Source organism: Erpetoichthys calabaricus, chromosome 13, assembly GCF_900747795.2.
Source record: "Erpetoichthys calabaricus chromosome 13, fErpCal1.3, whole genome shotgun sequence".
NCBI classification, from domain to species: Eukaryota; Metazoa; Chordata; class Cladistia; order Polypteriformes; family Polypteridae; genus Erpetoichthys; species Erpetoichthys calabaricus.
This window is the reverse complement of record NC_041406.2, coordinates 123494649-123521487: the sequence shown is the minus strand read 5'-3', so window position 1 is coordinate 123521487 and position 26839 is coordinate 123494649. Positions and strand designations below refer to the sequence as shown.

The following is a 26839-nucleotide window of genomic DNA, read 5'->3' as shown; positions in this document are numbered from 1 at the left end:
CCTGTATAGTACATTTCGGAAAACTTTGTGACACGGATGGAACATTATTCATATTATTCATATTCATTCGCATAACACCTTGTGGTTTATAATCAGTGACTGCATGTTTTTTTCCCTGATCTTGCCAGTCCCCACAAGTTGCTGTATGGTGCTGTTTCTTTTGTACTCCAGGACATGCAGTGGAGAGAATAGTACAGATCAGTAAGTTCAGCGCTATATGCAATCATCAGATTCAAATGTTAACTGTTCACACACACGCAAGGATAGTCTTTCCTACATTTACAATGTGTGTACCTGTTACAATGTACACGCTTCTCTCTATGCTGTGGTTCCTATTACACACCTGAAAGAAAGAGACATCCATCCATCCATTTTCCAACCCGCTGAATCCAAACACAGGGTCAATATATGTAAAAACATCATCACACTAATGCAATATTATTTGAAAACGAACAGCGTCAGATCGGGTGTGGATTTATGTTGGTGCTATTACTGAAAGAAAAGAAGATGAACAGTTCGGATGATCAGAACAGTTCGATCCCCACTCACTCCTATATGGGGGGGGGGGAGGGGGGGAGGGGTTGGGAGGTAGTATGTATCGTGATCGTGATTAGAGAGAATAAAAGTAAAAAAAAGCGTAACTTTTACAAGTCCTATAAATGCACACCTTGTGTTACAGACGCAAACCAAATGTATGTGTGTACTGTATAATATTAACAAAGGAGCAGCTCACTACTGAAAACGGCAAATGTAGGAGTGAGCGGGGATCGAACCGGGGACTCTTGATTACAAGTCAGCAAATCTTACTGCAATGCCACTGAAGCTGTTGTCTCTTTCTTGAACCTTTTGTGAAAGTGTTTACTTGATCTTTGGACTTCAGGCTTCATACATTATATAGTTTATGCCTACATTTTGTCATTTACTACTAAAATATGAAAAACGTTTCTGTTTTAAAAATGTGTTTACACAGATTACTGTAGAAACGGAACACACATGAAATGCATGTGTTCCATATAGCGATTTATTATTTCCACTTTAAAACTCCAGCAGTTCAGTCACTCCCAGATAATCAAACAAGGCATGAGTTGGGAAACCTTAGTGAACGTTTTGCGGCGGTGGGGGATGGAAAAGCCGGCTGCTTGCTGCTCGTGTTAATCGGCACATTTAGAAGACAAAGGAGAGGTGAGAATGGTTTTAAGGTGGGCCGGATCTATGAGTTTTTTCATAGACTCTGGTAATTCTAGTGATAAGCTCAGCCTTCTGTGAAAAGGCAATGGCAAAAGCACAGGGGAAAATAGAAGAATTTTAACAAATACCAAGTGGAGGCAAGGAAAAACTTACTATTTGTTGGTTTAAACAATGGTATAAACAACAAAAGGAAATTGATCGAGTGACATGGAGTGTCGGAGAAATTCGAAAGCTCAAGTTCACAAAGTCGCACAGTGCCTGAAATAAAAAAGAAGTTGTCAGATATCAAAGTCGCCGTGAAAAAGCGAGTTCTAGCCCACCGTCTGAATGTCATATGAAAGCTTATTAGGGTACAGAGGAAAAAAAAAATAGGGACACAGTGAGAAAAAAGCTCGAAATGTCAACTTTAATCTCAAAATTTCCACTTTAATCACATAGTTTATTTTGTCATTAAAGTAGAACATCATAAACTTCATCTTTAAATCGTTTAATTTACTAGTTTCTCAAATACCATCATACTAGGGTGTTGTAACGTATTAGCCATTATGAATGTATTGAAAAGTCAAGCAAAATGACACCTTTTATTGTTATATCTTGCCTGAAGAAGGGGCCTGAGTTGCCTCGAACACTTGCATATTGTAATCTTTTTAGTTAGCCAATAAAAGGTGTCATTTTGCTTGACTTTTCACTCAAATACCATCGTAACTAAAATAGCACGTTAAATGCTTTGTTTGTATGTGTTCTTCTATGTGTTCTATGTGTCATTACTTGTTTCTTAAACGGGCTTTCTCTTCCTCCGACAGGACACAGAATCCATTACATTTGTGATATTTCAGTTCTCTGAATAATTAAAATACTGAGATGTATACTTGATATAATTTTCATGATGAAAGGAGTTAAAGCATGTTATTAAACATGGGAACACAGTGGCGCAGTGATAGTGACGAGCTGGCACCCTGTCCAGAGATTGTTCCTGCCTCCCACAAGATGCTTGCTGTGCTGTGCACGACCTTCGATGAAATAATTTATTGCAGCAGTATTGTCTCTTTCAAACATACTAACCTCAAATTCCTGTCCTTCCTTTTCTTTCTCTAAGTAACCAATCACCACACAATCAGCTCTGTAATAGATGCTAAGGCAAAAGCTTAGAATGTCAATTCTTCAAAACTTTTAAGGAACATTGAAAAATCTTCATAGTACAAGTTTAATTTTATTTTATTCTATCCAGCTATCCTTCCAGTGACGTGCCAGCCCCAGCAAGAATACAGAGTGAGGCAGGAACAATCCCTGAACTTGCTAGCACTGCAACACTGTGTCCTCACATGTTTAATTATTAACAATATAGATTATTTAAATGATGTTAACATTTTATCTGTATAATAAACGTGTTTTGCTGTATTTCATCTCGATCGTCATCATATGTAAATACTCGCTTTATAAAGTGTCTCAGGTTGTGCAATATTATAACTGTATCACAAGTTTAAAGTGAGGTAATTGTACTAATAAGTACAAACAGTTCTACAAGGAGCACTTGATGGACTGATTGAGTTTTGTTTATAGTTCTTGGGATGAAACTGTTTCTGAACCGCAAGCTCCATACAGGAAAGGCTCTGAAGCGTTTGTCGTATGAGAGCAGTTCAAATGGGCAGCATGGCTGAGGCAGCATGTGCTAAATGCTGTATACTGATAATTCTCTTTCCGATCAGCTGCTGTAGAGCTATGATTCCACATTCAGATACAGTGATATAAATACTCCGAGTGGTGCAGTGAGAGTAATATGGAAAATATGATCCGTTGTGGCAACCCCTAACGGGAGCAGCTGAAAGAAGAAGAAGAAGGTGCAGTGAGAGTAACAACGCTAAAGCAGCTATGGTATGATGAATAGTTTGGCTAGTCCGATAATTCTCTTTCCAATCATCTGCTGTAGAGCTGTGATTCCACACTCAGATACAGTGGGATAAATACTATGAGTGGTGCATTGAGAGAAACAACGCTAAAGCAGCTATGGTATTTGGAATAGTTTGGCCATTCTGTGGACCATTATATTGTTACAGGTTAATTACAATCAGATGCCTTAAACTAATAAACAATATGTGGTCAATTTCAGTGTATTTGATAAAGCCTTCAGGGATGTAGATCTAAAAAAGAAATGGAAACCACACTGGAAAAAAAGCACTGCTTTTGACGCTGGGTGCCGCCAGTTTGCAAAACCGAGCGGAGAACTTGCGTACACTAGGCATTTAGCTGATGTGAAAATGTGCTTGGCTTTATGCCAAGTTTAGGTTTTATACATCACGATTTGAGGGTGGAAACGGGAGAACGTAACATTTTTGTGTGTACGCATCATTTATACATGAGGCCCCTGGGGCCTCATGTATAAACGGTGCATACGCACAGAAATGTTGCGTACGAACGTTTCCACGCTCAAATCGCGATGTATAAAACCTAAACTTGCCGTAAGGCCACGCACATTTCCACAGTACCTCATACCTTGGCATATGCAATTTCTCCGCTCGGTTTTGCAGACTGGCGGCACCCAGCGTCAAAGCAGTGTTACTGTTCCTGTGTGGTCACCCTTTCTTTCTTAGCTCCACATTCCTGACGCCGCTTTATAAATACACTGAAACTAACTGCATATTGTTCATTAGTGTAATGCATCTGATTGTAATTAACCTGCAGCAATATAATGGTCCAGGGAATAGCCATAGTATTCCAAATACCATAACTGCTTTAGCGTTGTAACTCTCACTGCATCTTCTTCTTTCAGCTGCTCCCGTTAAGGGTTGCCACAGCAGATCATCTTTTTCCATATTACTCTCACAGCACCACTCGGAGTATTTATATCACTGTATCTGAGTGGGGAATCACAGCAGCAGCAGATCGGCAAAACACTTTAGAGACTTCCCAGTACGGACTTCGCGGTTTAGAAAAAGTTTCATCCCAAGAACTCTAAACGCACTCAATCAATCCATCAAGTGCTCCTTGTAGAACTGTTTACTTATAAGTACAATTACCTCACTGTAAACTTGCACTACAGTTATAATATTGCACAACCTGCACCACTTTATAAAGCGTGTATTTACATATGATGACGGTATTCATTTTTAAGATGAAATGCAGCAAAATATGTTGATTATATTATACAGATAAAACTTTAACTTCATTTAAATAATCTGTATTGTTAATAATTAACCATGTGAGGACACGGTGCCACAGCGCTAGCTAGTTCACGGATTGTTCCTGCATTGCGTTGTATTCTTGCGCTGATGCGACACTGGAAAGATAGACGGATAGAATAATTAAACATGTACTACGAAGATATTTCAATGTTCCTTAAAGGTTTTGAAGAATCGGCGTTCTAAGCTTACAAATGGCTTCACGTCTATTACATAGCTGATTGTGTGGCGATTGGGTATTTGGAGAAAGAAAAGTAAGGACAGGAATTGGAGGTTAGTACGTTTGAAAGAGACAGTACTGCTGTGATAAATTATGTCATTGAAGGTCGCGCATGGCGCAGCAAGCCTCTTGCGTGAGATATGAACAAGCACTGCGCCACCGTGTTCCCATGTTTAATAACATGCTTTCATTCCTATCATCATGAAAAAGATATCACGTATACATCTCAGTATTTTAATTATTCAGAGAGCTGTAATATCACGAATGTAATGGATTATGTGTCCTGTTAGAGAAAGAGAAAGCCCGTTTAAGAAGCAGGCAGTGATTCACACACAGAGCACAAAGAAGATCAAATACAGAACAAAGCATTTAACGTCCTACTTTAGTTACAATGGGATTTGAGAAACTAGTAAATTAAATGATTTTAAGATGAAGTTTATGATGTTCTACTTTAATGGCAAAATAAACTACGTGATTAAAGTGGAAATTTCCAGATTAAAGTTGACATTTCGTGCATTTTTCCCACTGTGTGCCTATTTTTTTGTCTGTACCCTAATAAGCTTTCATATGACACTCAGACGGTGGGCTACGACTTGCCTTTTCACGGTGACTTTGATATGTGATTTCTTTTTTATTTCGGGCACTGTGCGACTTTGTGAACTTGTGCTTTCGAGTTTCTCCGACACTCTGTCACTCGATCAACTTCCTTTTGTTGATTATACCACTGTTTAAACCAACAAATAGTATGTTTTTCCTTTGCCTCCACTTGGTATTCGCTGAAATTCTTATATTTTCCCCCATGCTTTTCCCATTGTCTTTTCTCAGAAGGCTATTTATATCGATTTGCATATTCAAAGAGGCGTAATTCTGAGAGGAGTTGGGGCGGGACAGAAGGTGCGTGCACGTGCGTTACTTTTCATGCTGATCGGGATTTATGTAGTGGAAGAACATGAAAGTTTGCGTACGTACAGATTCCTGCATCTGGATTTTTCTGTGCGTACGCACATTCCCGCTTTTGTGCTTACGCCATGTTATAGTGTGAGTTCTACGCACAGCGTTATACATGAGGCCCCAGGTCTGGACACAGTGCCACTCCACTACAGGGCCTGCCAATTAAACTTACCAAGATCTTTGGGGAATTGGGGGGGGGGACTGAATTATCGAAAGATGAACTCATGCAGAAATAAGGTGAATTTTCAAGCTCCATACAGACAACAGACAAGCACAGGATGCAAATGGAAGACATTGCATCAATGAGGTAGCAGTACATACCACTGACTCCACTATGTCACCCCATAACATCATCCCATAACATTCATATCACATTAAGGTGACTGGCTTCTCTGGAGCATACCACCGAATGTGACCAACTTGCTAAAATTATGTAAGTAGAGGCTATACCTGAAAATCACTGTAAAAGTCCTATAATGTCACATGGGCTTAACAATTTCACTACTCTCTGGAAATGTAACAATAATAACCCTATAAAACCATAAAACTATAAACATTGCTGCTGCTAACCTCAGGAGGAATTCTGCAGAGGTTGGTTAAGTGTAAAGATAAAGAGAAAGCTTAAGACAAATGCTTATTAGCAGGAAGTAAAGAGTTTAATGGCCTGAGGGGAAAATGTAGGTGAAATAACTAAGGCCAATATCACATAGCCCTATTTGCCATGCAATACTCTTTGAATTAGACAGGATGACCAAACTGAAGTCAGAACAGCAGACTGAACTTGCAATCCTTCCTGACTACTCAATGAATGGTTATCAAAATATTTCATGTAAACCCTATCCCTAAGATGGAAAAATTCTGCATCAATTGCTGCCACATGAGATACATGTAAGAAGCAGTCACCAGAAATTGCTAGAAACATGTTTCAGGAGCAATGAAGTAACAATACATTGCCATTTAAAAAGAATAAATAACTTTAATGAAGCATCATATCACTGCTGGGATTTTAAATCATGAACACGTTATGAAACTTTTTATAGGGCTAGAGAAACACTATATGAATATTTCAGATCTCTATAAAGAAATGTCTTAATATAGAGTGTGCATAGATATTGCTATAGACCAAACCATATACTTAACCATATATTGTACAACTGTCTCTGAGAACAATATGGATTCCATCTGTATTCAAGGTTGGAACCTGATCTTTGTCTGCACTCTTTGCAAAGTCTGAGTGAACTGAAAATGCCATTCTTCTAAAACCAAATGTAAGTTTTGCTATTATGGGGATTTCAAGAATACAGTAAATCATTTTGTCCATCAGTTTATTAGATTTTTTACAATTAATTTAGGGATTTGCTTCCACAACCGTAAAACTTTGAAAGTGTTCGTCATTTTTTCTTTTAAAATTATTTTTTTCTAGCAAAGTTTACATTGGTAGTAACTCTTTAATGATTTTTGCTTCAATTTATAAATGAGTGATAAACATTATAACAAATTCAGTGATATGAAAGTAAAGCAATATGAGAGAAAATATATTCTTATTTGATTGTGAATTTGTTTAAAATTAAGAAAGTTATTTGGTGTATATAACGAGTGAATATCTTCTTGTATATCACGCTACTGTGGCTGTCCATTTGTCGGTCCAGGATTTTCACATATTTCACCTATTGACCTGAAATTTGGTACACATTGTGGCAGGTGGCCGGGTGTGGTCATCAGCCGCCTGCCTATTTAAGGAGCCGCCTCCTTTCAATCAAGGCTGGAGTCAGGTGAGGAGAAGGACGAGGTCAGAGAGGAGGCGGCAAGGAGAGGCCTGGAGAGAGAAAGAGAGAGAAAGAGAGACGGCTATTTGAGAAGCCTGGACTTTGGGAGACTGTTGGGGTTTGTGTGGCGGTGCACTTATAGACTTATTGTACATATTAGTGTAAATAAACGTGTGGTGATGGCTTTGATCGTGTCTGCCTGTCTGTGTCCGGGTCGCCCAATCCACAGTGGCGTAGTCGCGCAGGATGCTCCACCTGGGACAAGGTGGGGACCTGCATTTCAGAAAATGTCTGTGGACGGCCCGGCACAGCAGGGGAGCTCACTCACGTGCCGCAGGGGAGGCGTGCACCCAACCCCGCAGGTACAGCTTATTGCCCGGACCATTAGCGGTCCGCCGATGGACTTTGTGTTTCAGGGGCGGCTCGTGAACGCGGCGGCAGCAAGGAGAGCTGCCGGGAAGGAGAAGCTGCACTTACAACAGCAGCATAAGCCGCGGAGCTGCCCAGAGTCTCGTCCCCGTGTGTGGAAGGAGGACAAGATGGCCGCCGACCGGAAGTCCCTCCTTGCGACAGGCACGGGGTTGGATAACGTGTCCTGTGTGCCCGCCAGCGATTGGATGGAGGCGGGACCAGGGAATGTCCATTCCGTGCCAGCCAGAAACCCGAATGGACCGGAGGAAAGGGCCCATAGGAAGCAGTCGGCGAGTGGCGCTGATAGACAGGTAAGCACACCGTCGACTGACTTTCTCTCCTTGGCAGCGATCCTGTAGCAGCTGGAGAATTGCCTTCTGCTGGTCGGATTGCTGCCACCCGAGCGATGTGCCCTCCAGGCGGAGACGCGAGGATCAGAAGGGACTGCGGGCGTGCCAGCACAAGCGATGCTGGCAAGAGAGGAACGGCGCAGCGCTGGAACTTCTGACCGGGGGAGCACAGTGGGAACAGTGAGTAGGACCGCCCCCGTGGGGTCTCAGCTTGCGGGGGAGTATTGTGGCAGGTGGCCAGGTGTGGTCATCAGCCGCCTGCCTACTTAAGAAGCCGCCTCCCTTCAATCAAGGCTAGAGTCGGGTGAGGAGAAGGACGAGGTCGGAGAGGAGGCGGCAAGGAGAGGCCTGGAGAGAGAAAGAGAGACGGCTATTTGAGAAGCCTGGACTTTGGGAGACTGTTGGGGTTTGTGTGGCGGTGCACTTATAGACTTATTGTACATATTAGTGTAAATAAATGTGTGGTGATGGCTTTGATCGTGCCTGCCTGTCTGTGTCCAGGTCGCCCAATCCACAACATATATTACGTGATCTCTACTGTCTGCTTTTGGGGTGATGATTTTTATTATTCTTTTTATTATTATTTTATTTAATTGTAGAATTAACTCTCGGCAGCAAAACGAAAAAAGCTTAAAAAAAAAAAAAAAAACGTACTAAGTAATTGCAACACAAAAACTGACTTAATCAGTTTTAACACGAAAAGATGCTGACGAAAGAAGAGAAGAAGCGAGCCACTAGGGTGGAGAAAACAAGCTGCTCACAAATCAGCAAGCGCAGCAACTTCTGAGCAAACAAATGATACACATACAGAGAAAGAGTATGAAAACTATAAGTCAAGCGTATTCACTGCACGTTATAGTGCAGTCCGCCGTTACTGGTTCATTATAATTCAGTTTTTAAGAAACATACAAACCAAAACCAAAAAACTTCATTATGTTTCTATGTTAATAGCAGCAACAGCCAACATTACAATAATACTTTTTAAAATGCTTTATTTCTGTTCGTCATATGAATCTAATTCTTCAGTTATACTAACATGAACTTGTCATGGTCTAACAAACACCTTTTAAAAAAACATTGTGATGAACTATGTCTAAAGGTTCAGGTGACTTCGGCTATTGTGCAAAATGCCCAGAACTTCAAAACCAGAGCCTGGATCACTTATTGAAATGTTAGAACTTCGTAGCCAAATTAACTAGAGAAAATCAGCTTATAATAAAAACAAATATGTGTCAACAGCAAAAGTCTAAAAGGTGTTTCAGGCTAAATAAAATGTTTCCATTGAAACAAGGAGCAGAACATAATAAACCATGTTGGTAGTCATTAAGGTGATCAACAAAATCACTTGACAACACCCCATGACACATTCATACCTACACATATGCTACACTTTCTGATAATGAATGGCATCATCACAACTAAATGGTAAAGTAGCAATACTAAATGATATCATCAATGTGCAATACACTGAAAGCATTGGAAGTTGAAAAAAAAAAAAGCAAAACGTTTACATGACCTAACCCCCTGCTAAAGACATCCTTAGCTTGTACCCAAAGACTGTTCTGCTGAAACATAAACACACTAACAAACCAAATAATGAGTCTATGATCCAATTTTACCAGAATACATTAAAAATGAAAAAAAAAAACTGAAAGAAAATTTTTTGTACATGTTCCTGACACTGTTAAATAAGATGGTTGCCAAAATGTATGCAAATAAGGAACCAGTACATGAACCCTAGGAATGTATGGCATCATTGCAACCAAGTAATAAAATGGCAACACTTGATAATGTCATCAAAATGTGATGTGAAGTAGTGGCAGAAAAAAAACATAAAGCAAAGCAACATTACATTAGAATTTATGATGAAAATGATAAATTTACCTCTTATAGATGTCAAGAATGCATTATTAGTTTATGTGGTACATTTTTTTTTCTTTTGAACATTTTTATTTTCATTTAAATACTGTAGATTGTATTACTATTACACTGACATCACTGTGTCACCACTTTGTGGACTTGTTTTCTAGGGGTGCTGCCATTTTGTCGTTATCAATCATGTGCTTCCTGTGTAGAGTTGTTTGTGTGACTTTATCATGAACACTTTACAAAAGATGACCTCACACAGTAAATTACATCAAAATTTTAAGACCCTAAAATATTCAGCTTGAGGCAAGTTCTCAAGCTGCTGTAATTAATTAGTTAAGAACAACTATTTATTTTGATTTTTGTTCGGTTTTGAGTAAAATTTTGTTTTTGTCCATCTGTTATTGTATAGCGATTTAATGACTTCCTATACAGATAATACCCTGCAGACTCAGACTATTCTTTGTCCAGAGCCTAAAATAATTTATGTTTGTCTCTGCTGGTCTAAATATTAATACTACCTGAAAGGACCCTCCACCCTGTCCTACTCAAACATAACACCAGATATGAAACTTTCCTGAAATGAAATTGCATGACTAGGCAATCGAATAGTATCGAATAAGTGACAAGCAGAGTTATTAACAATGTTAAAACATATTTGATGTATAGTTAAATAAACACACATATCTTTTCTTGTTCTTTATACAGCCTCCAGTTAATCCAAAATGCGGCTGCGAGAATTATTACAAGAACAAGAAAATACGAACACATAACTCCAGTTCTTAAATCCTTACACTGGCTCCCGGTTAAGTTTAGGGCAGATTTCAAAATCCTTCTTTTAACATATAAAGCATTAAATGGTCGAGGTCCGGCTTACTTGTCTGAACTTATCATGACTTACAAACCTGAGCGCACATTAAGATCTCAAGATGCCGGTCTGCTTATGATCCAAGGATTAATAAAATAACAGTGGGAGGTCGAGCTTTTAGTTACAGGGCCCCTAAACTGTGGAATGGTCTGCCTGCTACTATAAGAGATGCCCCTTCGGTCTCAGCTTTTAAATCCCGGCTGAAGACTCACTACTTCAGTTTAGCATATCCTGACTAGAGCTGCTGATTACTATACAGACTGCATCTCTGTTGTTAGTCATTAGCACTTAAACATATGTAACATGACAGTTATAATTGTATACTAACCCTCACTTATTCTGTTTTTCTTCTCGGTACTCAAATGTGGGCACTTGGTGCCATGGCCCACCTGCCAAGCTGTTTTGCCTGCCTAAGGAAAAGTCATCCCAGATGGAGGATCGCAGGAATCGTGGAAAGAGGGGTCCTTTCATCGGATTGACTGGCCCAGCACTGTTTCAGCCGTGGAATGGCCAAATGGGGGAGGCAGCTTGAAGGGTGAGGTCTCCAGGACTCTACATAAATCCAAATCTTATCATGGGATATATCATCTACTGTTAAATTCTGCTCTGTACTTCTAAAATTTATATTTTTTATTTCTTACTATATTGAGGAATTGCTCTGTTCTGTGAACTGCATTGTATTGTATTGACCCCCTTCTTTTGACACCCACTGCACGCCCAACCTACCTGGAAAGGGGTCTCTCTTTGAACTGCCTTTCCCAAGGTTTCTTCCATTTTTTCCCTACAAGGTTTTTTTTGGGAGTTTTTCCTTGTCTTCATAGAGAGTCAAGGCTGGGGGGCTGTCAAGAGGCAGGGCCTGTTAAAGCCCATTGCGGCACTTCCTGTGTGATTTTGGGCTATACAAAAATAAACTGTATTGTATTGTATTAAATAAACACACATATCTTTTCTTTTCATGAAAAACTTAGTTGCTACTACATGCCACACAGTGTTTAAAACAAAATACATGATCATTAAAAAGGAATTCCAAGATTTCAGTACTAAATATTTTAGTATATTCAAGATACATAACAATTATTTTCAAATCGAATATGTAAATTATTTCACAGTAATCACAGTGTCATAGTACTAAGAAGGCAGCCATTCAGGAGAAGTCACAAGCAAACACCACAAAATCATAGTCCATGGAAAACTATCACAGAATAATTTACATTTTTCTGGATAAATGATGAGAGGACAAACCCCAGACTGAAATCGTTCAAGAAAGACATGCTTCAAGGTTTAATTTCTTCCAAAAGCATGTCTAACAAATCTGTTGCTTTAAGCTTTACAAATGAGGCTTGTACTAATCTTATTGGTTTCTGTACACCTTCTAATGTAAATTAATTAACTTCTTCCATATTTAAAGAGCAATCAAATTTTTCAGTGGCACTATATATGCTCTTCATAGACTAATATTATAAAAAAGAATGACATAAGTGACATTCTCCAATAACTAATTGTTCTGACCTGAGAAATAGGATAGTTGACAGATATCCAGCCTGTGTTAGGGCTAATATTGAAGTACTTAGGTTGCTGATTTGAAAATGAATAGGTGATGGCAGCATTCAGCCATAGATCTTCATCATGTGCTGCAGCATGCAGAAAACTTGTTCCAACAGGAGTATCTTCCCTGAGAAAAGCTGTTCAGCAACCAACAAGAAAACAAAAACAAAACTTATGGTCATTCTCTATAGAGATTTTTTTTATTTTTACACAATAACTTTTTTTATAAAAAAAAAAAGAAAAAAATGTTGCTTTTTTGCAAATTCTACCCATTCAAACATAAACCTTGTTTGCAATGTCCAATAACCAAATTTTAGTACTTTAAAATGTTCTTTCAATGCGTAAGCAACTTTACATTTAAAATATTCTAGTTAAATATAACTATGTAAGAAAAGACAGAACAGGATTTACATTTTTATTCAAAAATTGAAGTCAGAAAATATTCAGAAGCCATGGTGAGTGAAAAGGGCACTAAAATGAGTTTCACTGATGATGTCATATTTTTTTAATTCCACCTTTAATAAGTGACACTGGGGATACTTCAGTTTTTGTGCTGTTAGATCTAACTGCCGCATTTGATACAGCTCACCATGACATCCTTATCACCCGTCTTGAGCAGTATGTGGGTATACAAGCAACTGCTTTGGAATGCGTCAGGTCATACCTCACAGGCAGAAGCTTTTCAGTCAGCCTGGGCAATTTCTCCTCCTCCTCCTCCTTGGCACCTATCATCAGTGGGGTACCTCAGGGAACTATTCTGGATCCACTTTCAAAAAACAAAATATTTCTTTCCATTGCTATGCTGATGATACACAGATACATTTTCCACTGAAACAGGTCAAAATAAATTCTTTTAAACCTTTATTTGGATGTCTGGAAGATATTACCACATGGATGTACCTAAATTTTCTTAGTGTAAATGACAAAAAAAAGAGCATGTGTGTTTTGGACCTTTTGAACTTACTTGAGCTACAGAAATTAATCTTGGCACCTTGACAACCTACTTGTAAACCCTTTGCAAAAAAATATTGGTGTGATTTTTGATAATGCCCTCAAATCTGATAAACAAACTAATTCTATTCTTAAAGCTTGTTTCTATCAGCTCAGAATATTGGATAAGGTTAAGCCCTTTCTTTTTGTACATGATTTTGAAACACTAATTCATGCATTTGTCTCTTATTGGTTTGACTATTACAACTCACTATACATTGGAGTAAATTAGTCATCCCTTGCTAGTCCAGAACACTGCTGCTCGACTTCCTGACACACGAAAATAGAATCACATCACACCAGTCTTAGCTTTTCTTCACTGGCTCCCTGTTCATTACAGGATTCAGTTTAAAATTTTACTGTTTGTTTTTAAGTCCCTGAACGTTTTAGCCCCCTTTTATCTTACTGACCTCTTATACCCTTATTCTCCTTCACGATCATTGAGGTCCCATGACCAGAAGTTATTGGTTGTGCCAAGTTCTAGACATTTAGAAGAGACGGTGCTTTTGCAGTAGCTGCCCCTATGCTTTGGAATAGTCTACCTGTTTAAATTAGGTCAGCACCAAATTCGGTCACTTTTAAATCCTGCCTTTTTTCCTCAGCTTTTTAAAGTTGTATGTTAGAATTTTTTTTTTGGTTAATTTACACACACACATATATGTATATATTGTGGAGGACGGCCAGGGTCCATGCCCAGCCAGGACGTCCCTTCTACTTATATTCCGGGAGAGCAGTCATGGACTCCTCAATACCTCCCCCGGGATGCTTGGTGGCAGCCTCCCTGGTTAATGATGATGCCTCAGTTTCCCACAGGATTTCATGGGAGGTGGAGTTCTTCCCAACCCTGTGGGGACCTGGGATGGCCGCCAGGGGGCGAGGCGGAGATAGTTAAGCCCAGCTGGTCTAATCATTGGGCCCACACAAGACTGCAATTGGGAACAGGTGAGCAAGCACCAGGAGCACTCCCGGGAGGGCCATAAAAGAAGCCAGCAACCACCACTCAGGGCCAGAATCGTTAGGAAGAGGACGAGGTGCCTGAGAGGAGTGGTGGTGCCAACGGAAGGATTGCTGTCATTATAAAGAGGTACTTTGGGACTGTGTTATACCTGTGGGGTTCACGGGGAAGACGTGACCCACAGGTGAAGAAAAAGATTTTTTTGTGTTGATTGTGTTAAGTGCTTGTGGGACTGTGTTGGGCCTGTGGGACACGGGGAAGACGTGCCCCACGGCTGAAGAGAAAATAAAAAGATTTGTGTATAATTTATACGTGCCTCAGTGTGAATCTGTGCCGGGTCGGACGCTTATATAGTGCCTTATTCACAATATATATATATATATATATATATATATATATATATATATATATATATATATATATATATATATATATATATATATATACACACACACATATACATACACTAGGTGAGACACAAAAATAACTGGAATGCGCTTGGGGCTATCCTGGAAAACTGTCTGGGGGTCTGACGGACGTGAATCATAGAACTATATCCCCTCCTACATGCCCTCTCAAATCACTGACCGGCTAAGTATATCCTGTGAATAGCCCAGTCAGTATTTGCACAACAATCGCTCTACATGAGTTGCCGCGATAATGTCGTGTGAAAAAATCGAATAGTGAATCAACATCAGATTTCTCGCAAATTTTCTCTTTTTCCGTAAAGCAGTTTTTGACTGATTGTCCTCAGTCATCCTCCCTATTCACCCGATTTAGCTCACTGTGCATTTTTATTTGTTCCTGAAAATCAAAAGTGACCTGACGGGAACACATTTTTCTTCAATGGATGAAGTACAGACAAAAACGGCAAGACTGTTGCGACCTTCAAGCAAGAACACTTCCAGCGCTGTTTCAATCAATGGAAGATACACATGGAGCGGTGTAGAGATCGGGAGGGGGAGTATATAGAAGGTAACAATGTTTAGAATGCTGTAATTCATCAATAAATATTTTTTTTTTTTACCAATCCGGTTATTTTTGTGTCTCACCTCATATACAGTGCATCTGGAAAGTATTCACAGCGCACCACTTTTTCCACATTTTGTTATGTTACAGCCTTAATTCCAAAATGGATTAAATTCATTTTTTTCCTCAGAATTCTGCACACAACACCCCATAATGACAACGTGAAAAAAGTTTACTTGAGGTTTTTGCAAATTTATTAAAAATAAAAAAACTGAGAAATCAATTGTACATAAGTATTCACAGCCTTTGCTCAATACTTTGTCGATGCACCTTTGGCAGCAATTACAGCCTCAAGTCTTTTTGAATATGATGCCACAAGCTTGGCACACCTATCCTTGGCCAGTTTCGCCCATTCCTCTTTGCAGCACCTCTCAAGCTCCATCAGGTTGGATGGGAAGCGTTGGTGCACAGCCATTTTAAGTTCTCTCCAGAGATGTTCAATCGGATTCAAGTCTGGGCTCTGGCTGGGCCACTCAAGGACATTCACAGAGTTGTCCTGAAGCCACTCCTTTGATATCTTGGCTGTGTGCTTAGGGTCGTTGTCCTGCTGAAAGATGAACCGTCGCCCCAGTCTGAGGTCAAGAGCGCTCTGGAGCAGGTTTTCATCCAGGATGTCTCTGTACATTGCTGCAGTCATCTTTCCCTTTATCCTGACTAGTCTCCTAGTTCCTGCCGCTGAAAAACATCCCCACAGCATGATGCTGCCACCACCATGCTTCACTGTAGAGATGGTGCCAGGTTTCCTCCAAACGTGACGCCTGGAATTCACACCAGAGTTCAATCTTTGTCTCATCAGACCAGAGAATTTTCTTTCTCATGGTCTGAGAGTCCTTCAGGTGCCTTCTGGCAAACTTCAGGCGGGCTGCCATGTGCCTTTTACTAAGGAGTGGCTTCCGTCTGGCCACTCTACCATACAGGTCTGATTGGTGGATTGCTGCAGAGATGGTTGTCCTTCTGGAAGGTTCTCCTCTCTCCACAGAGGACCTCTGGAGCTCTGACAGAGTGACCATCGGGTTCTTGGTCACCTCCCTGACTAAGGCCCTTCTCCCCCGATCGCTCAGTTTAGATGGCAGGCCAGCTCTAGGAAGAGTCCTGGTGGTTTCGAACTTCTTCCACTTACGGATGATGGAGGCCACTGTGCTTATTGGGACCTTCAAAGCAGCAGAAATTTTTCTGTAACCTTCCCCAGATTTGTGCCTCGAGACAATCCCGTGTCGGAGGTCTACAGACAATTCCTTTGACTTCATGCTTGGTTTGTGCTCTGACATGAACTGTCAACTGTGGGACCTTATATAGACAGGTGTGTGTCTTTCCAAATCATGTCCAGTCAACTGAATTTACCACAGGTGGACTCAAATTAAGCTGTAGAAACATCTCAAGGATGATCAGGGGAAACAGGATGCACCTGAGCTCAATTTTGAGCTTCATGGCAAAGGCTGTGAATACTTATGTACATGTGCTTTCTCAATTTTTTTATTTTTAATAAATTTGCAAAACCCTCAAGTAAACCTTTTTCACGTTGTCATTATGGGGTGTTGTGGGTAGAATTCTGAGGAAAAAAATGAATTTAATCCATTTTGGAATAAGGCTGTAATATAAAAAAATGTGGAAAAAGTGATGTGCTGTGAATACTTTCCGGATTCACTGTATATATTGTGGTTGGGCGGTGGAAGGACAGATTGGAAACAGTTGGAATGTTGGGACGCCATCCAGATTGTCACTTTTAATTGTCGCGAGATGAAACAAGCAAAATAAACAAAAGTAACAAAAAAAGTGCCAATGCGGAGGAGGAATCTTTTCGAGAGTCACGTGCTCCGCCACCTTTCTCTTTGTGTGTTTTATAGAGCCACTTCTGGAAGGGGTAGGGTTAAGTGCCCTTACCGAGCGGCTTCTCGAAGCTGTAAGGGAAGGACAACAGGACAAAGTCAGTGGTACATCTTGCCTGAAGAAGGGGCCTGAGTTGCCTCGAAAGCTTGCATATTGTAATCTTTTTAGTTAGCCAATAAAAGGTGTCATTTTGCTTGGATTTGAGTTAAATTCACGGCCCAGTAAATAATACCATATTGTGGTTACTGCAAATTTGATGGTGAATGCTTCCCGTTCAATTTCCAGCTGAGATACATAATGGGGTGTTCAGCTCCTTCAACGACTTGGCTTAACACGGCACCAAGGCCTGTATCTGAGGAGTCGGTCTGGAGAATAAAAGGACTAGAGAAGTTAGGTGATCTTAATATTGGAGCAGAAGTCAAGGCCTCTTTTAAGTCACTAAATGCAGTCTCAGCCTTAAGGTTCCATACCACTGAATCAGGGGCCTTCTTCTTTGTCAAATCAGTTAGAGGTGCAGCTCATTCAGAGAAGCAGGGCACAAACTGGCGGTAGTACCCTGCTAATCCTTAGAAAGCTTGCACATGCCTCTTTGTTTGTGGTCAAGGCCAGTCACGAATAGTGGCTATTTTGGACCACTGTGATTTGATCTGTCCTCCACCCACCACATAGCCCAGATACTTAGCCTCAGTCAAACCAAAATGTCACTTTTGGGGATTGATCCAGAGCCTGGCTTTGCGTATGGCACTGTGGACATATCGCACGTGCAGCAGGTCTTCTCCCCAGGTGCCTGAAAATATGACAACGTCGTCAAGAAAGCACTATGGGGCTGGAGCAGTTGGTCAACCAGACGCTAATGCAAGTGGTGACTTTAAGGTCAAGCCACTTTTAGTCTACCACTCTGAAAATCCCCGCGTCTTTAAGCACAATAATGTGATAAAGTCTAAACTGCCTGTACAATGGAGGGCAAATAGCAAGGCATGGGTAACTCTGACCTTATTTATGGATTGGCTGACAGAAGTGTTTGCCACAACTGACCTCTTAGATGTCTTCTCTTAATGGATAATGCTCCTGCGCATTCACCAGGTTTGGAGGAAGACCTGGATATCGAGTATGACTTCATCAATGTCAAATATCTTCCACCCAATACTACTCCATTACTGCAACCCAGAGCTCTGCCTGAAGTAGTGAATGAAATCATGACCATTGGCAAGGGTATGGAAATAGAGGTCAATGATGCTGACGTGGAGGAGTTGATGGAGGACCATCAAGACAAACTAACCACAGAAGAGCTGGTTGCCTTGCAGGAAGAACAGGTGAAAGCCTTACAGGAAGAGCATTCATCAGAGGAAGAGGAGGCTAGGGAGTAAATCACCAGTGCTCAGATAAAGGAAATTTGCAATAAGTGGAATGATGTGCAGGAATTTATTGAGAAGCACCACCCTAACAAAGTTGTGGCTAATAGGGCAATTAACATAATGAATGACAATGCAATATTGCATTTTATCAAAATTCTGCAGCAAAGAAAAAGACAAATCTTATTCGATCGTTTTCTTGTGCCCAAAGAAAAGGGAATCGTGATGTGAAAAAAACCCCGAATCAGTGTTACCAGATGTTTTTATGGAGAGGGATTCCCCTTCAAAACAGTAGCTTCCTTCTCCTCCTCCTCCACCATCCACCTATGCCACCAACTACAACAAACAAGGTAAATACAGTGCTGTTTTATTTAATTTAGTTTATTTGTTTGTACTAATGATATATACTGTACATTTTTTTCCATATTTTTCATCACAGAAAAATTCTTAAAAAAATAAAATTACAAAATTTCTGGGGCTGGAACAGATTAATTGTATTTACATTAATTTCAATGGGAAAAATTGCTTTGGTTAGCAAACGTTTTGGTTAGTGAACAGAGTCGTGGAACGGATTAAATTCGTTATCCGAGGTTCCACTGTATTCTGAGTATGTTAGTTTTAGTGATAGTGATGGTGTTGTTGACCAGAGAAGTGTGTGAAAGGTTGCCATGGGAGTCGTTGAATGCTAAGAACCTTGTTGTGATGGGAAAAAAGTGAAGGGGAATATATTTAAAAGCTAGTTTGAAATCAAAACTCCTGAAGATAAATACAGGAAAGACAAAAGTGATGGATGGATGCAAAAAGGGCAAGAGCCATGGAAAATGTGTGTGCATGCCCATGCAGCAGGCATGGTAAAGGTGTGGAGAGAAACTGAAGTCAATGTACAGTTTGTCAAAGTGGATGTATGAAAGATGTAGTGTTGAGCAGGGTGGTCTGCAGGCAGCAAATGTGTCCAGGCAGCCAGTGGGAGTGATGCAGAATGCTGATGTACAAAGTGAAACTTTAGATATTGGCAATGGAGTTGTTTTGGTTGTGTTACTTAGGTGACATTTTAATTGAAAGTAGAAGTATGGGCACAGCAGTAATAACCAAACTGAGGGGTGTATGGAAGAAATTCCAAGACTTTTAAAGATTTCTCTCTGGCATTGCAAGGTAATGTTTTTGAAAGCTGTTTAAGGATTAATATGCTCTGAAACATGGTTGATGAAAGTGGAACATTGTAGCAAGGCTACATAACGGACAGTCGGGTTGGCCTTCTGGATTGTCCGTCACTTTATAATGTTGGCTGGGAGGGTGTTTTAAATAGCCCTTCAGGCACCTATGTTGACATCCCAGTCTGGGAGGATCCCGCCAGAGTAAATTTTCTAGCTGTCTGTTGCCGGCGTGAGGTTTCCATAACAAGCGAAAGGGGAAGGGTTTTCGGTGGGAAACTTTTTCTTTTTAAGGGGAATGGCGGATCAAGGAGGAGAGAGAAACAAGGAAGGATAAGGCTGAAGGCAACGCTGCGACTATCCACGCTCAAAGAATTATTCAGGATCTTACTTCACCCAGGGACGTCTGCTATTTATGGGTGGCCACCCCGAAGAAATAATCAAGTGACGAATCCCCGAGAAGAGGCCAGGTACTGGTGTTCTCCGGGTGCTCCCGTCTCTTAGATGGTACGGACCTACAGTATATAGCACCCCTTGTAGCTCCCTGAAATGAATGCGGCCAGGTTCAGCCTTAGCAACACTCTCTTAGACTCCAAGCAGGCCGGACAGGTATCTTGAGCTTGTGCTATATCCTGTAAACTTAAAGGCAGGGCACACCACTGGCTTTGTGCTATAGCAATACACACCACCCCGGTCATCTCTGGTATTCTTGACAATGCATCGGGAACAATGTTGCTGCATCCCTTCCAGTAAAAAACTTTAAATGTAAATGATTGAAGGCGCAATACCCACCAGGAAAGGCGTGATGACACTTTGAGTTGATTAAAAATATAGGTCAGGGCATTGTGATCCGTATATACTTCGAATTCCACCCCTTCTAAAAAATGACGCCATTTCTCTATTGCCCAAACCACAGCTAAGCACTCTTTTTCAGAAGCAGAATAGTTGATTTCAGGGCCTCTCAGACTCCTAGATGCAAAGGCAATCACCTTCTCCATTCCGTCCATATTTTGCGTGAGGACCGCCCTGAGCCCTACATTGCTGGCATCAGTGTGTACTTGGAAAGTTAACTGTTAGTCTGGTTGGGCGGACATTGCAGTGCTGCCTTTAGTTGGTCCATCGCCTCCTGACACTCTGTGGTCCAGTTCCAGGAAATGTCTTTTTTCTTCAAGTGGTTGAGCGGGGCCGCTATGTCAGCCATCCGTGGGATAAACTTATGATACCAGCCCACAAGACCAAGAAACCTTTGTAAACTTTTTAGATCAGAGGGCGGAGGGTAGTTTTGAATAGCTGAGGTTTTCTTAGGATCAACCTCAACGCCCTTTCCTGATACCACATGCCCTAAAAAATGAATCTGCGGTTGTGCGAGGCGACACTTCTTCACATTTAACGTCAGTCGGGCTTGCCCCAGTCGCTGAAAGACAAGGTCCAAATCCTGGAGGTGTTGGTGAAGGTCAGGGGAGAAAACAATAATATCATCTATATAGACATCTATATAGACAAAGCATATCTTCCCGATCAACCCACGCAAAACCTGCTCCATCAAACACTGGAAACTTGCCCCCGCATTCTTCAGGCGAAAAGGCAGGACCCGAAATTGGAACAAACCTTCTGGTGTGGAAACCGAGAACTTATGTATGCTGCCTTCTGCCATTCGCACTTGCCAATAACCACTGCGTAGATCTAATGTACTAAAGATGGCCGCTCCGTGCAGGGATTCCAAAATCTCCAGTACCTGGGGCATGGGGTATGCATCTAAGAGTGTCTTGGCATTAAGTCCCCTGTAGTCCACACAGAATCTGTATGTTCCATCTGCTTTCTTTATCAAAACTACAGGTGCCGCCCATGCTGATGATGAAGGCTCAATGATCCCTTGTTCCAACATCTTGCCGATATGTTCTTTAATAATCCCTTTCCTTAGGGGTGAGACTCGATAAGTGCGATGACGCACCGGAACTTCATTCACCATGTGGATGTCGTGGGTAACCACCTCTGTTGCCCCCAGCTTCTCCGTCCATACATTCGGCCATCGGCGAAGCAGAGGTTTAACTTCATCCAGCTGGTTTGAAACAATATCCGGATCTTTGGTCTCACAGGCCTCCAACTCTGCAGCATAAAATCCCAAGTATGCACCCATTCGGTTCTTCCCGGACCTTTGCTACAAAGGGATGCTCCCCACTGCCTGGCACCATGTATTTTCTAAGATGGAAATGAATGGTCATCTTTACTGCAGTGATACAGTCTAAACCAAGGAGCAAAGGCAATGACAGGTGCACATCCTCTAGGATATTGGTTTCCATCCTCCAAGCCACATTATGGAGTAAATACCTCAGTAAGACCTTACCCAGGGCCTGGTGCTCAGTCCCATCGGCCATGATAAACTTAATAGTCGAGGTAGCCAGAAGTTTTTCGTTCTGTCTGGCTATTTTGTTCCGCCAGCTTTTCTGCATTAGTGTGAAATGGCTACCTGCATCTACTACTGCATCCACATACCAGCCTCGAATATGGACTGGGATCACTAAGAGGGTAGCTATAGTGGATACTACTGAGACGCCTGCCTCAGTCTGTCCACCTTTTGATTGCTTGGTCGACTTTGTGGATTGGGTTTCCTTTTTACTGGCATGAACTCTCTCCCAGTAGCCCTTGTTAGATGCCCAATCACATTCAACTGCACACCCAACCTTTACCAAACCATCCACGGTGGCCACAATCCCTCTCAGCCCCCCTGCCAAACGGGGGTTACAGGCATTCAATATTCGACGCACTACTTCCTCTTCCTTCATCTCAGGTCGCCATCTCAAACATAGAGCCCTATAATCATATGCAAAATCTCGGATGCTCTGTGTTGGAGCTTGAACCATGGACCGAAGTTTTTCTTCTAATTCAGTCTCATAATCTTCTGGGAGAAACGCCTCCAGGAAATCCTTCTTAAAAGCATCCCAGGTGTGGATGGTCTGTTTGCTTGCCTGCCACCAACTTTTTGCAGGTCCTTTCAAAGAGGCATTAATCACCCCCAAAAGTTCATCTTCCCCCATTGGAGCAACAGATAGAAAAGCATCTGCCTGTTCAACTAAATTAATTATGTCCTCTAAGGTATATGACTCTCCCAAATTAGGAAACTCCATGCGAAGGGACGGTACGGCTGGCGGAGTACACGAATGCACAGTGCGGGCAGTGGAATGTTCCCGGGGAGTGGAATGAGCGTTCACTGATCCAAATGAACGCAGATTATTCTGCATTTCGCGCCGAAGATGTTCCTTCCATAGCTGATCACGCCTCTCCAGGCATTGCACAACATCCCGCTCCAGCCCAATAATCTGCTCCTTCACATATTCTCGCGGTTTTTCCATCGAGTAATCTATATAATTTCGCAAAGCGACTTCGCGATATAGGGTGCTGTCAGCCATGGATGAGATCCGCTTGTCAAGCGATTCGATCCATTCCGTAATCTCAGCAAGCAAGGGCGGAGCGCCATCATTATCCGCCTCATCAGGTCCAGGCGAATCACTCAGGTACATCGATTGAAGAAGGTTCGCTCTCTCTCGGACGGCCGAATGTGCCCTCACCGTAACGTGGCGGCTACCGGCTACCACTTCTTCTCACAAGGAGTCACTCGGCGGGGCGATCGCCTGCCCCAATTGCCCTAAAGACATCATGGATGATTAAATTGTTTTTTTTTTTTTGAGAATGGACTAAAGGGAACCAAAATATAAAAGATGCTACTTATACCTCCTAAGAGAGGGCACCACTCTGTAGCAACCGCAAAATACAGGAACGCGATTCCTACAATTCACAACCCGACAGGGGAGTGGACGATGTTTGAAGGTTACAATAGCATTACCATATTCAGTCCTCGTCCCCTCTTGCCCCTATGCCCCCTTAAATAATTGGCAAAAAATAAAACGCAACAGGAAGTGGGACAGATAAATATATTAACATTTGCTGATTACATTTACTTGCCGAAGTAACATTTACTTGTGCCTGAGTGCTCATTAGTGAACCCCTTCCCTAGACGCCCTCCCCAGCGCCCAATTCCTAACCCCCGGTTTGACACAGACAATAAAAAAAAAAGTAAATAATAAAAAAAAACTGTTCTTTGAGAACGCAAAAGAAAGATGTAACTTAGTCTACAATATAAGCAAACAATAAACCCTGCAGTTCAGTTGCTCCCGTCTGGTGAGTCGGATCCCTGAGTTTGAATTCTTCGTGATAGTCCACAGAGAAACCGTTTTGCCAAAGGACTGTTGTGTTTCCTCCTGCCATACGGGAGGAACTAAACTGCAGGGTTTATTGTTTGCTTATACTGTGGACTAAGTTACATCTTTCTTTAGCGTTCTCAAAGAACAGTTTTTTTTATTATTTACTTTTTTTTTTTATTGTCTGTGTCAAACCGGGGTTAGGAATTGGGTGCTGGGGAGGGTGTCTGGGGAAGGGGTTCACTAATGAGCACTCAGGCACCGGGCAAGTAAATGTAATCAGCAAATGTTAATATATTTATCTGTCCCACTTCCTGTTTCGTTTTATTTTTTGCCAATTATTTCAGGGGGCATAGGGGCAAGAGGGGACGAGAACCGAATATGGTAATGCTATTGTAACCTTCAAACATTGTCCACTCCCCTGTCAGGTTGTGAAGTGTAGGAATCGCGTTCCCATATTTTGCGGTTGCTACAACATGAAGCAAAATTTTGAATACAATAAAACTAATAATACAAATGGAAACTTATTTGAATACATACAAATAATTAGATTTTTTGATTGTACTGGGAAAAGTAGATTCAGACAATGGGCTGAAAGGACAGAGTCTGGAAAGCTACTTGGGCAAATAAACTTCCAATTTCGTTCAAGTAAAATTATTATTTGTTTTTGAACGTCTTTATTTCTACATTTGTCCACATAATAATTCATTTCCATCACAGGATCAAAAAGGAGTTCTTTTCAAAGAATTTGGTATTCAGTATTCATGTGTTGTAGTTAAATTAGACTAACAATAATTACATTAAGTAAAATGTGGTGGTGCTGCCTCTAACAACATACCACGATTCACAAAGTTTCATTACACTTAATATTTTATTACCCTTGTTTTAGTTATTTTAATTAAAGTGAAGTCCTTGGACTTGGGGAGCTATGAACATAAGTTTGGTAAGTCCTGTCTCCATGTCTCTTCACTAAACACCTCAGACTATAAACAGAAGGGCAAGTCATGTCACTTGGACAAATTCTCAAATGATTCTGCGTTTATTGGGTGTATTGATAAAGGTAACAAGACAGAGCATTGGAATAGGTTTTTTTTTTTTTTGGTGCAAAGAGAATTCTCTGCATCTTAACATAAGCAAAACCAAGAAACTGGTTATTGATTGTCATCGCACCAAAGAGCCTCTCTGGCAAGTCACTTTTCAAGGAGTGGATGTAGAGGTGGTCCACTCCTACAGGTACTTGAGGGTCACGTTAATGACAGACTGGATTGGTGTTGGAACACAGAAGAACTATATAAGAAAGGGTAGAGCAGGTTCTCTTTTCTTAGGAGACTGTGTATATTTAATGTGTGAAGTGGCATCCTTCTCATCTTCATTAACTCTGTGATGGCGAATGCAATTTTCTGTTCTGTGGTGTGTTGGGCTGGTAACATCACTTCAGGAGAGGCTCACCAAATTAACAAGCTAATTAAAAGGGCAAGCTTAGTTATAGTGCACACTCTGGATCCCCTTGTGGTCATAGCAAAGGAGAATTAAAACAAAACTGAGTGCCATTATGAACAAGACTGCACAACCTCTCTCTGACACACTAACGCTGAGTATTTTCGGCTAATAGATTATTCAGCAGAAGTGTGTCAAGAAACGCTATTGGGGCTCCTTTATACAGCAATATGTCTGCATAGTGCCTTACTGGGACTGAGACGGCCAAGTCAGACATTTTTTTTTCTTTTAAATTTTGTTTTAAAGTCATTCTGATGCATGTTCAGACTGAAGTAAGTGTGTGTGTGTGTGTGTATTTATTTCTTTGTTTATATAGAGTACTTATCTAACTATTGTGATGCCCAGGCGCATACAGCTGCCCTAACCCAACACAGACAGGCAGACATAAGTTTAGCACACAGGTTTATTTACAACTGGGGAACTCTATTTCTGTGCTCCCCGCAGCACAGTACATAAGCACTTCAGTACACAGTACATGGCACACCGATTCTAACACCTCGCATGGAGTGAGGCGGCTCCTTTTATGGGGCACCCGGAAGTGCTCCAGCTGCCTAACAAGCTTCTTCTAGCAACATTTTACAGGTGTGGTGGAAGTGTTGTCAAATAGGGCCCTGAAAATGTCCATGCACCGCCTGGCAGTGGCCATGGGTTCCAACATGGTTGAGCTTTTATGCTCATGATCCGTGGTCCCACTGGAAACCAAGGGGGCTGCCCTCTGTCAGTATGGGGGAGAAACTGTACTGTAAATACTCTCCCCCCCGGTTTTTCCATTATCAAGGCGTCCCGGCCACACTGTTTATGTATGTATTTATTTAAATAGCTCCTATAAAAAGCCAGATTTCTCCCTGGGGACAAATGCAGTTTTACATATCTGTCTATTTTGACAGGTGAGCTGATTCATCTAAAAGATGGCATGTAGTTTCCTGTTGTAGACTGAACAAAGGAAGGCAGGGTGGATGGGGTGGTTAAAGTGTGGGAACAGAATAAGGATGATAAAATGCTGGGAGAACAAGGTAGGTTGAAATTTGAGACTTGAGAGATGCGGTTTAAAGGCACAGCATTTGCCTAAGTATATGTTGTTTTATAAGTGATTTTTAATATAAAGGTGTAAATAAATGCACAGTGAGTGAATTGAGGTTCAACAGCTATAACTGAAGCCTTTAAAACCAAACTACTTACATTGGTAGTAGTTGTTCTCAAACTTTGGGTCATTGTCATTTTCATCAGCAATCATAATGGTTATTTGACAAAAACCAGTGAGAGGATCTTGGGCCAAATCAGTAGCTGTTATTGACAGAGTGAATTCTTTCTGCTTTTCTCGATCAAAACTTAAAGCAGTAGTGATGATTCCTGAAATAGATGGAAAATAATTTTAATAATCAAATTGTGCATTTCATTGATTGTACATGATCTTAAGTCTCTCTTATCAAAATGTAATTTTCTTATATTTGAATGAAAACTACTTGATGTTTTCTTAGGAGATTTTCTATATAAGAAAAGC

General features: G+C 41.1%; 1 protein-coding gene and 1 long non-coding RNA gene across 2 annotated transcripts in view; one reads left to right on the top strand and one right to left on the bottom strand.

Annotated features, from left to right (window-relative positions):
- LOC127530104 (uncharacterized) overlaps positions 1-26839 on the top strand; it is a 589449-nt gene that overhangs the window by 14938 nt on the left and 547672 nt on the right. The gene's annotated exons all lie outside the window — the stretch shown is intronic.
- Positions 1-26839, bottom strand: part of si:dkey-22o22.2 (neural-cadherin) — a 299017-nt gene that overhangs the window by 137084 nt on the left and 135094 nt on the right. The window contains exons 10-11 of the mRNA XM_028817759.2: positions 26518-26688; positions 12306-12478 (exon numbers count right to left, since the gene is read on the bottom strand). Coding sequence (XP_028673592.2) covers positions 12306-12478; positions 26518-26688 — 344 coding nt within the window. The remainder of the gene's footprint in view (positions 1-12305; positions 12479-26517; positions 26689-26839) is intronic.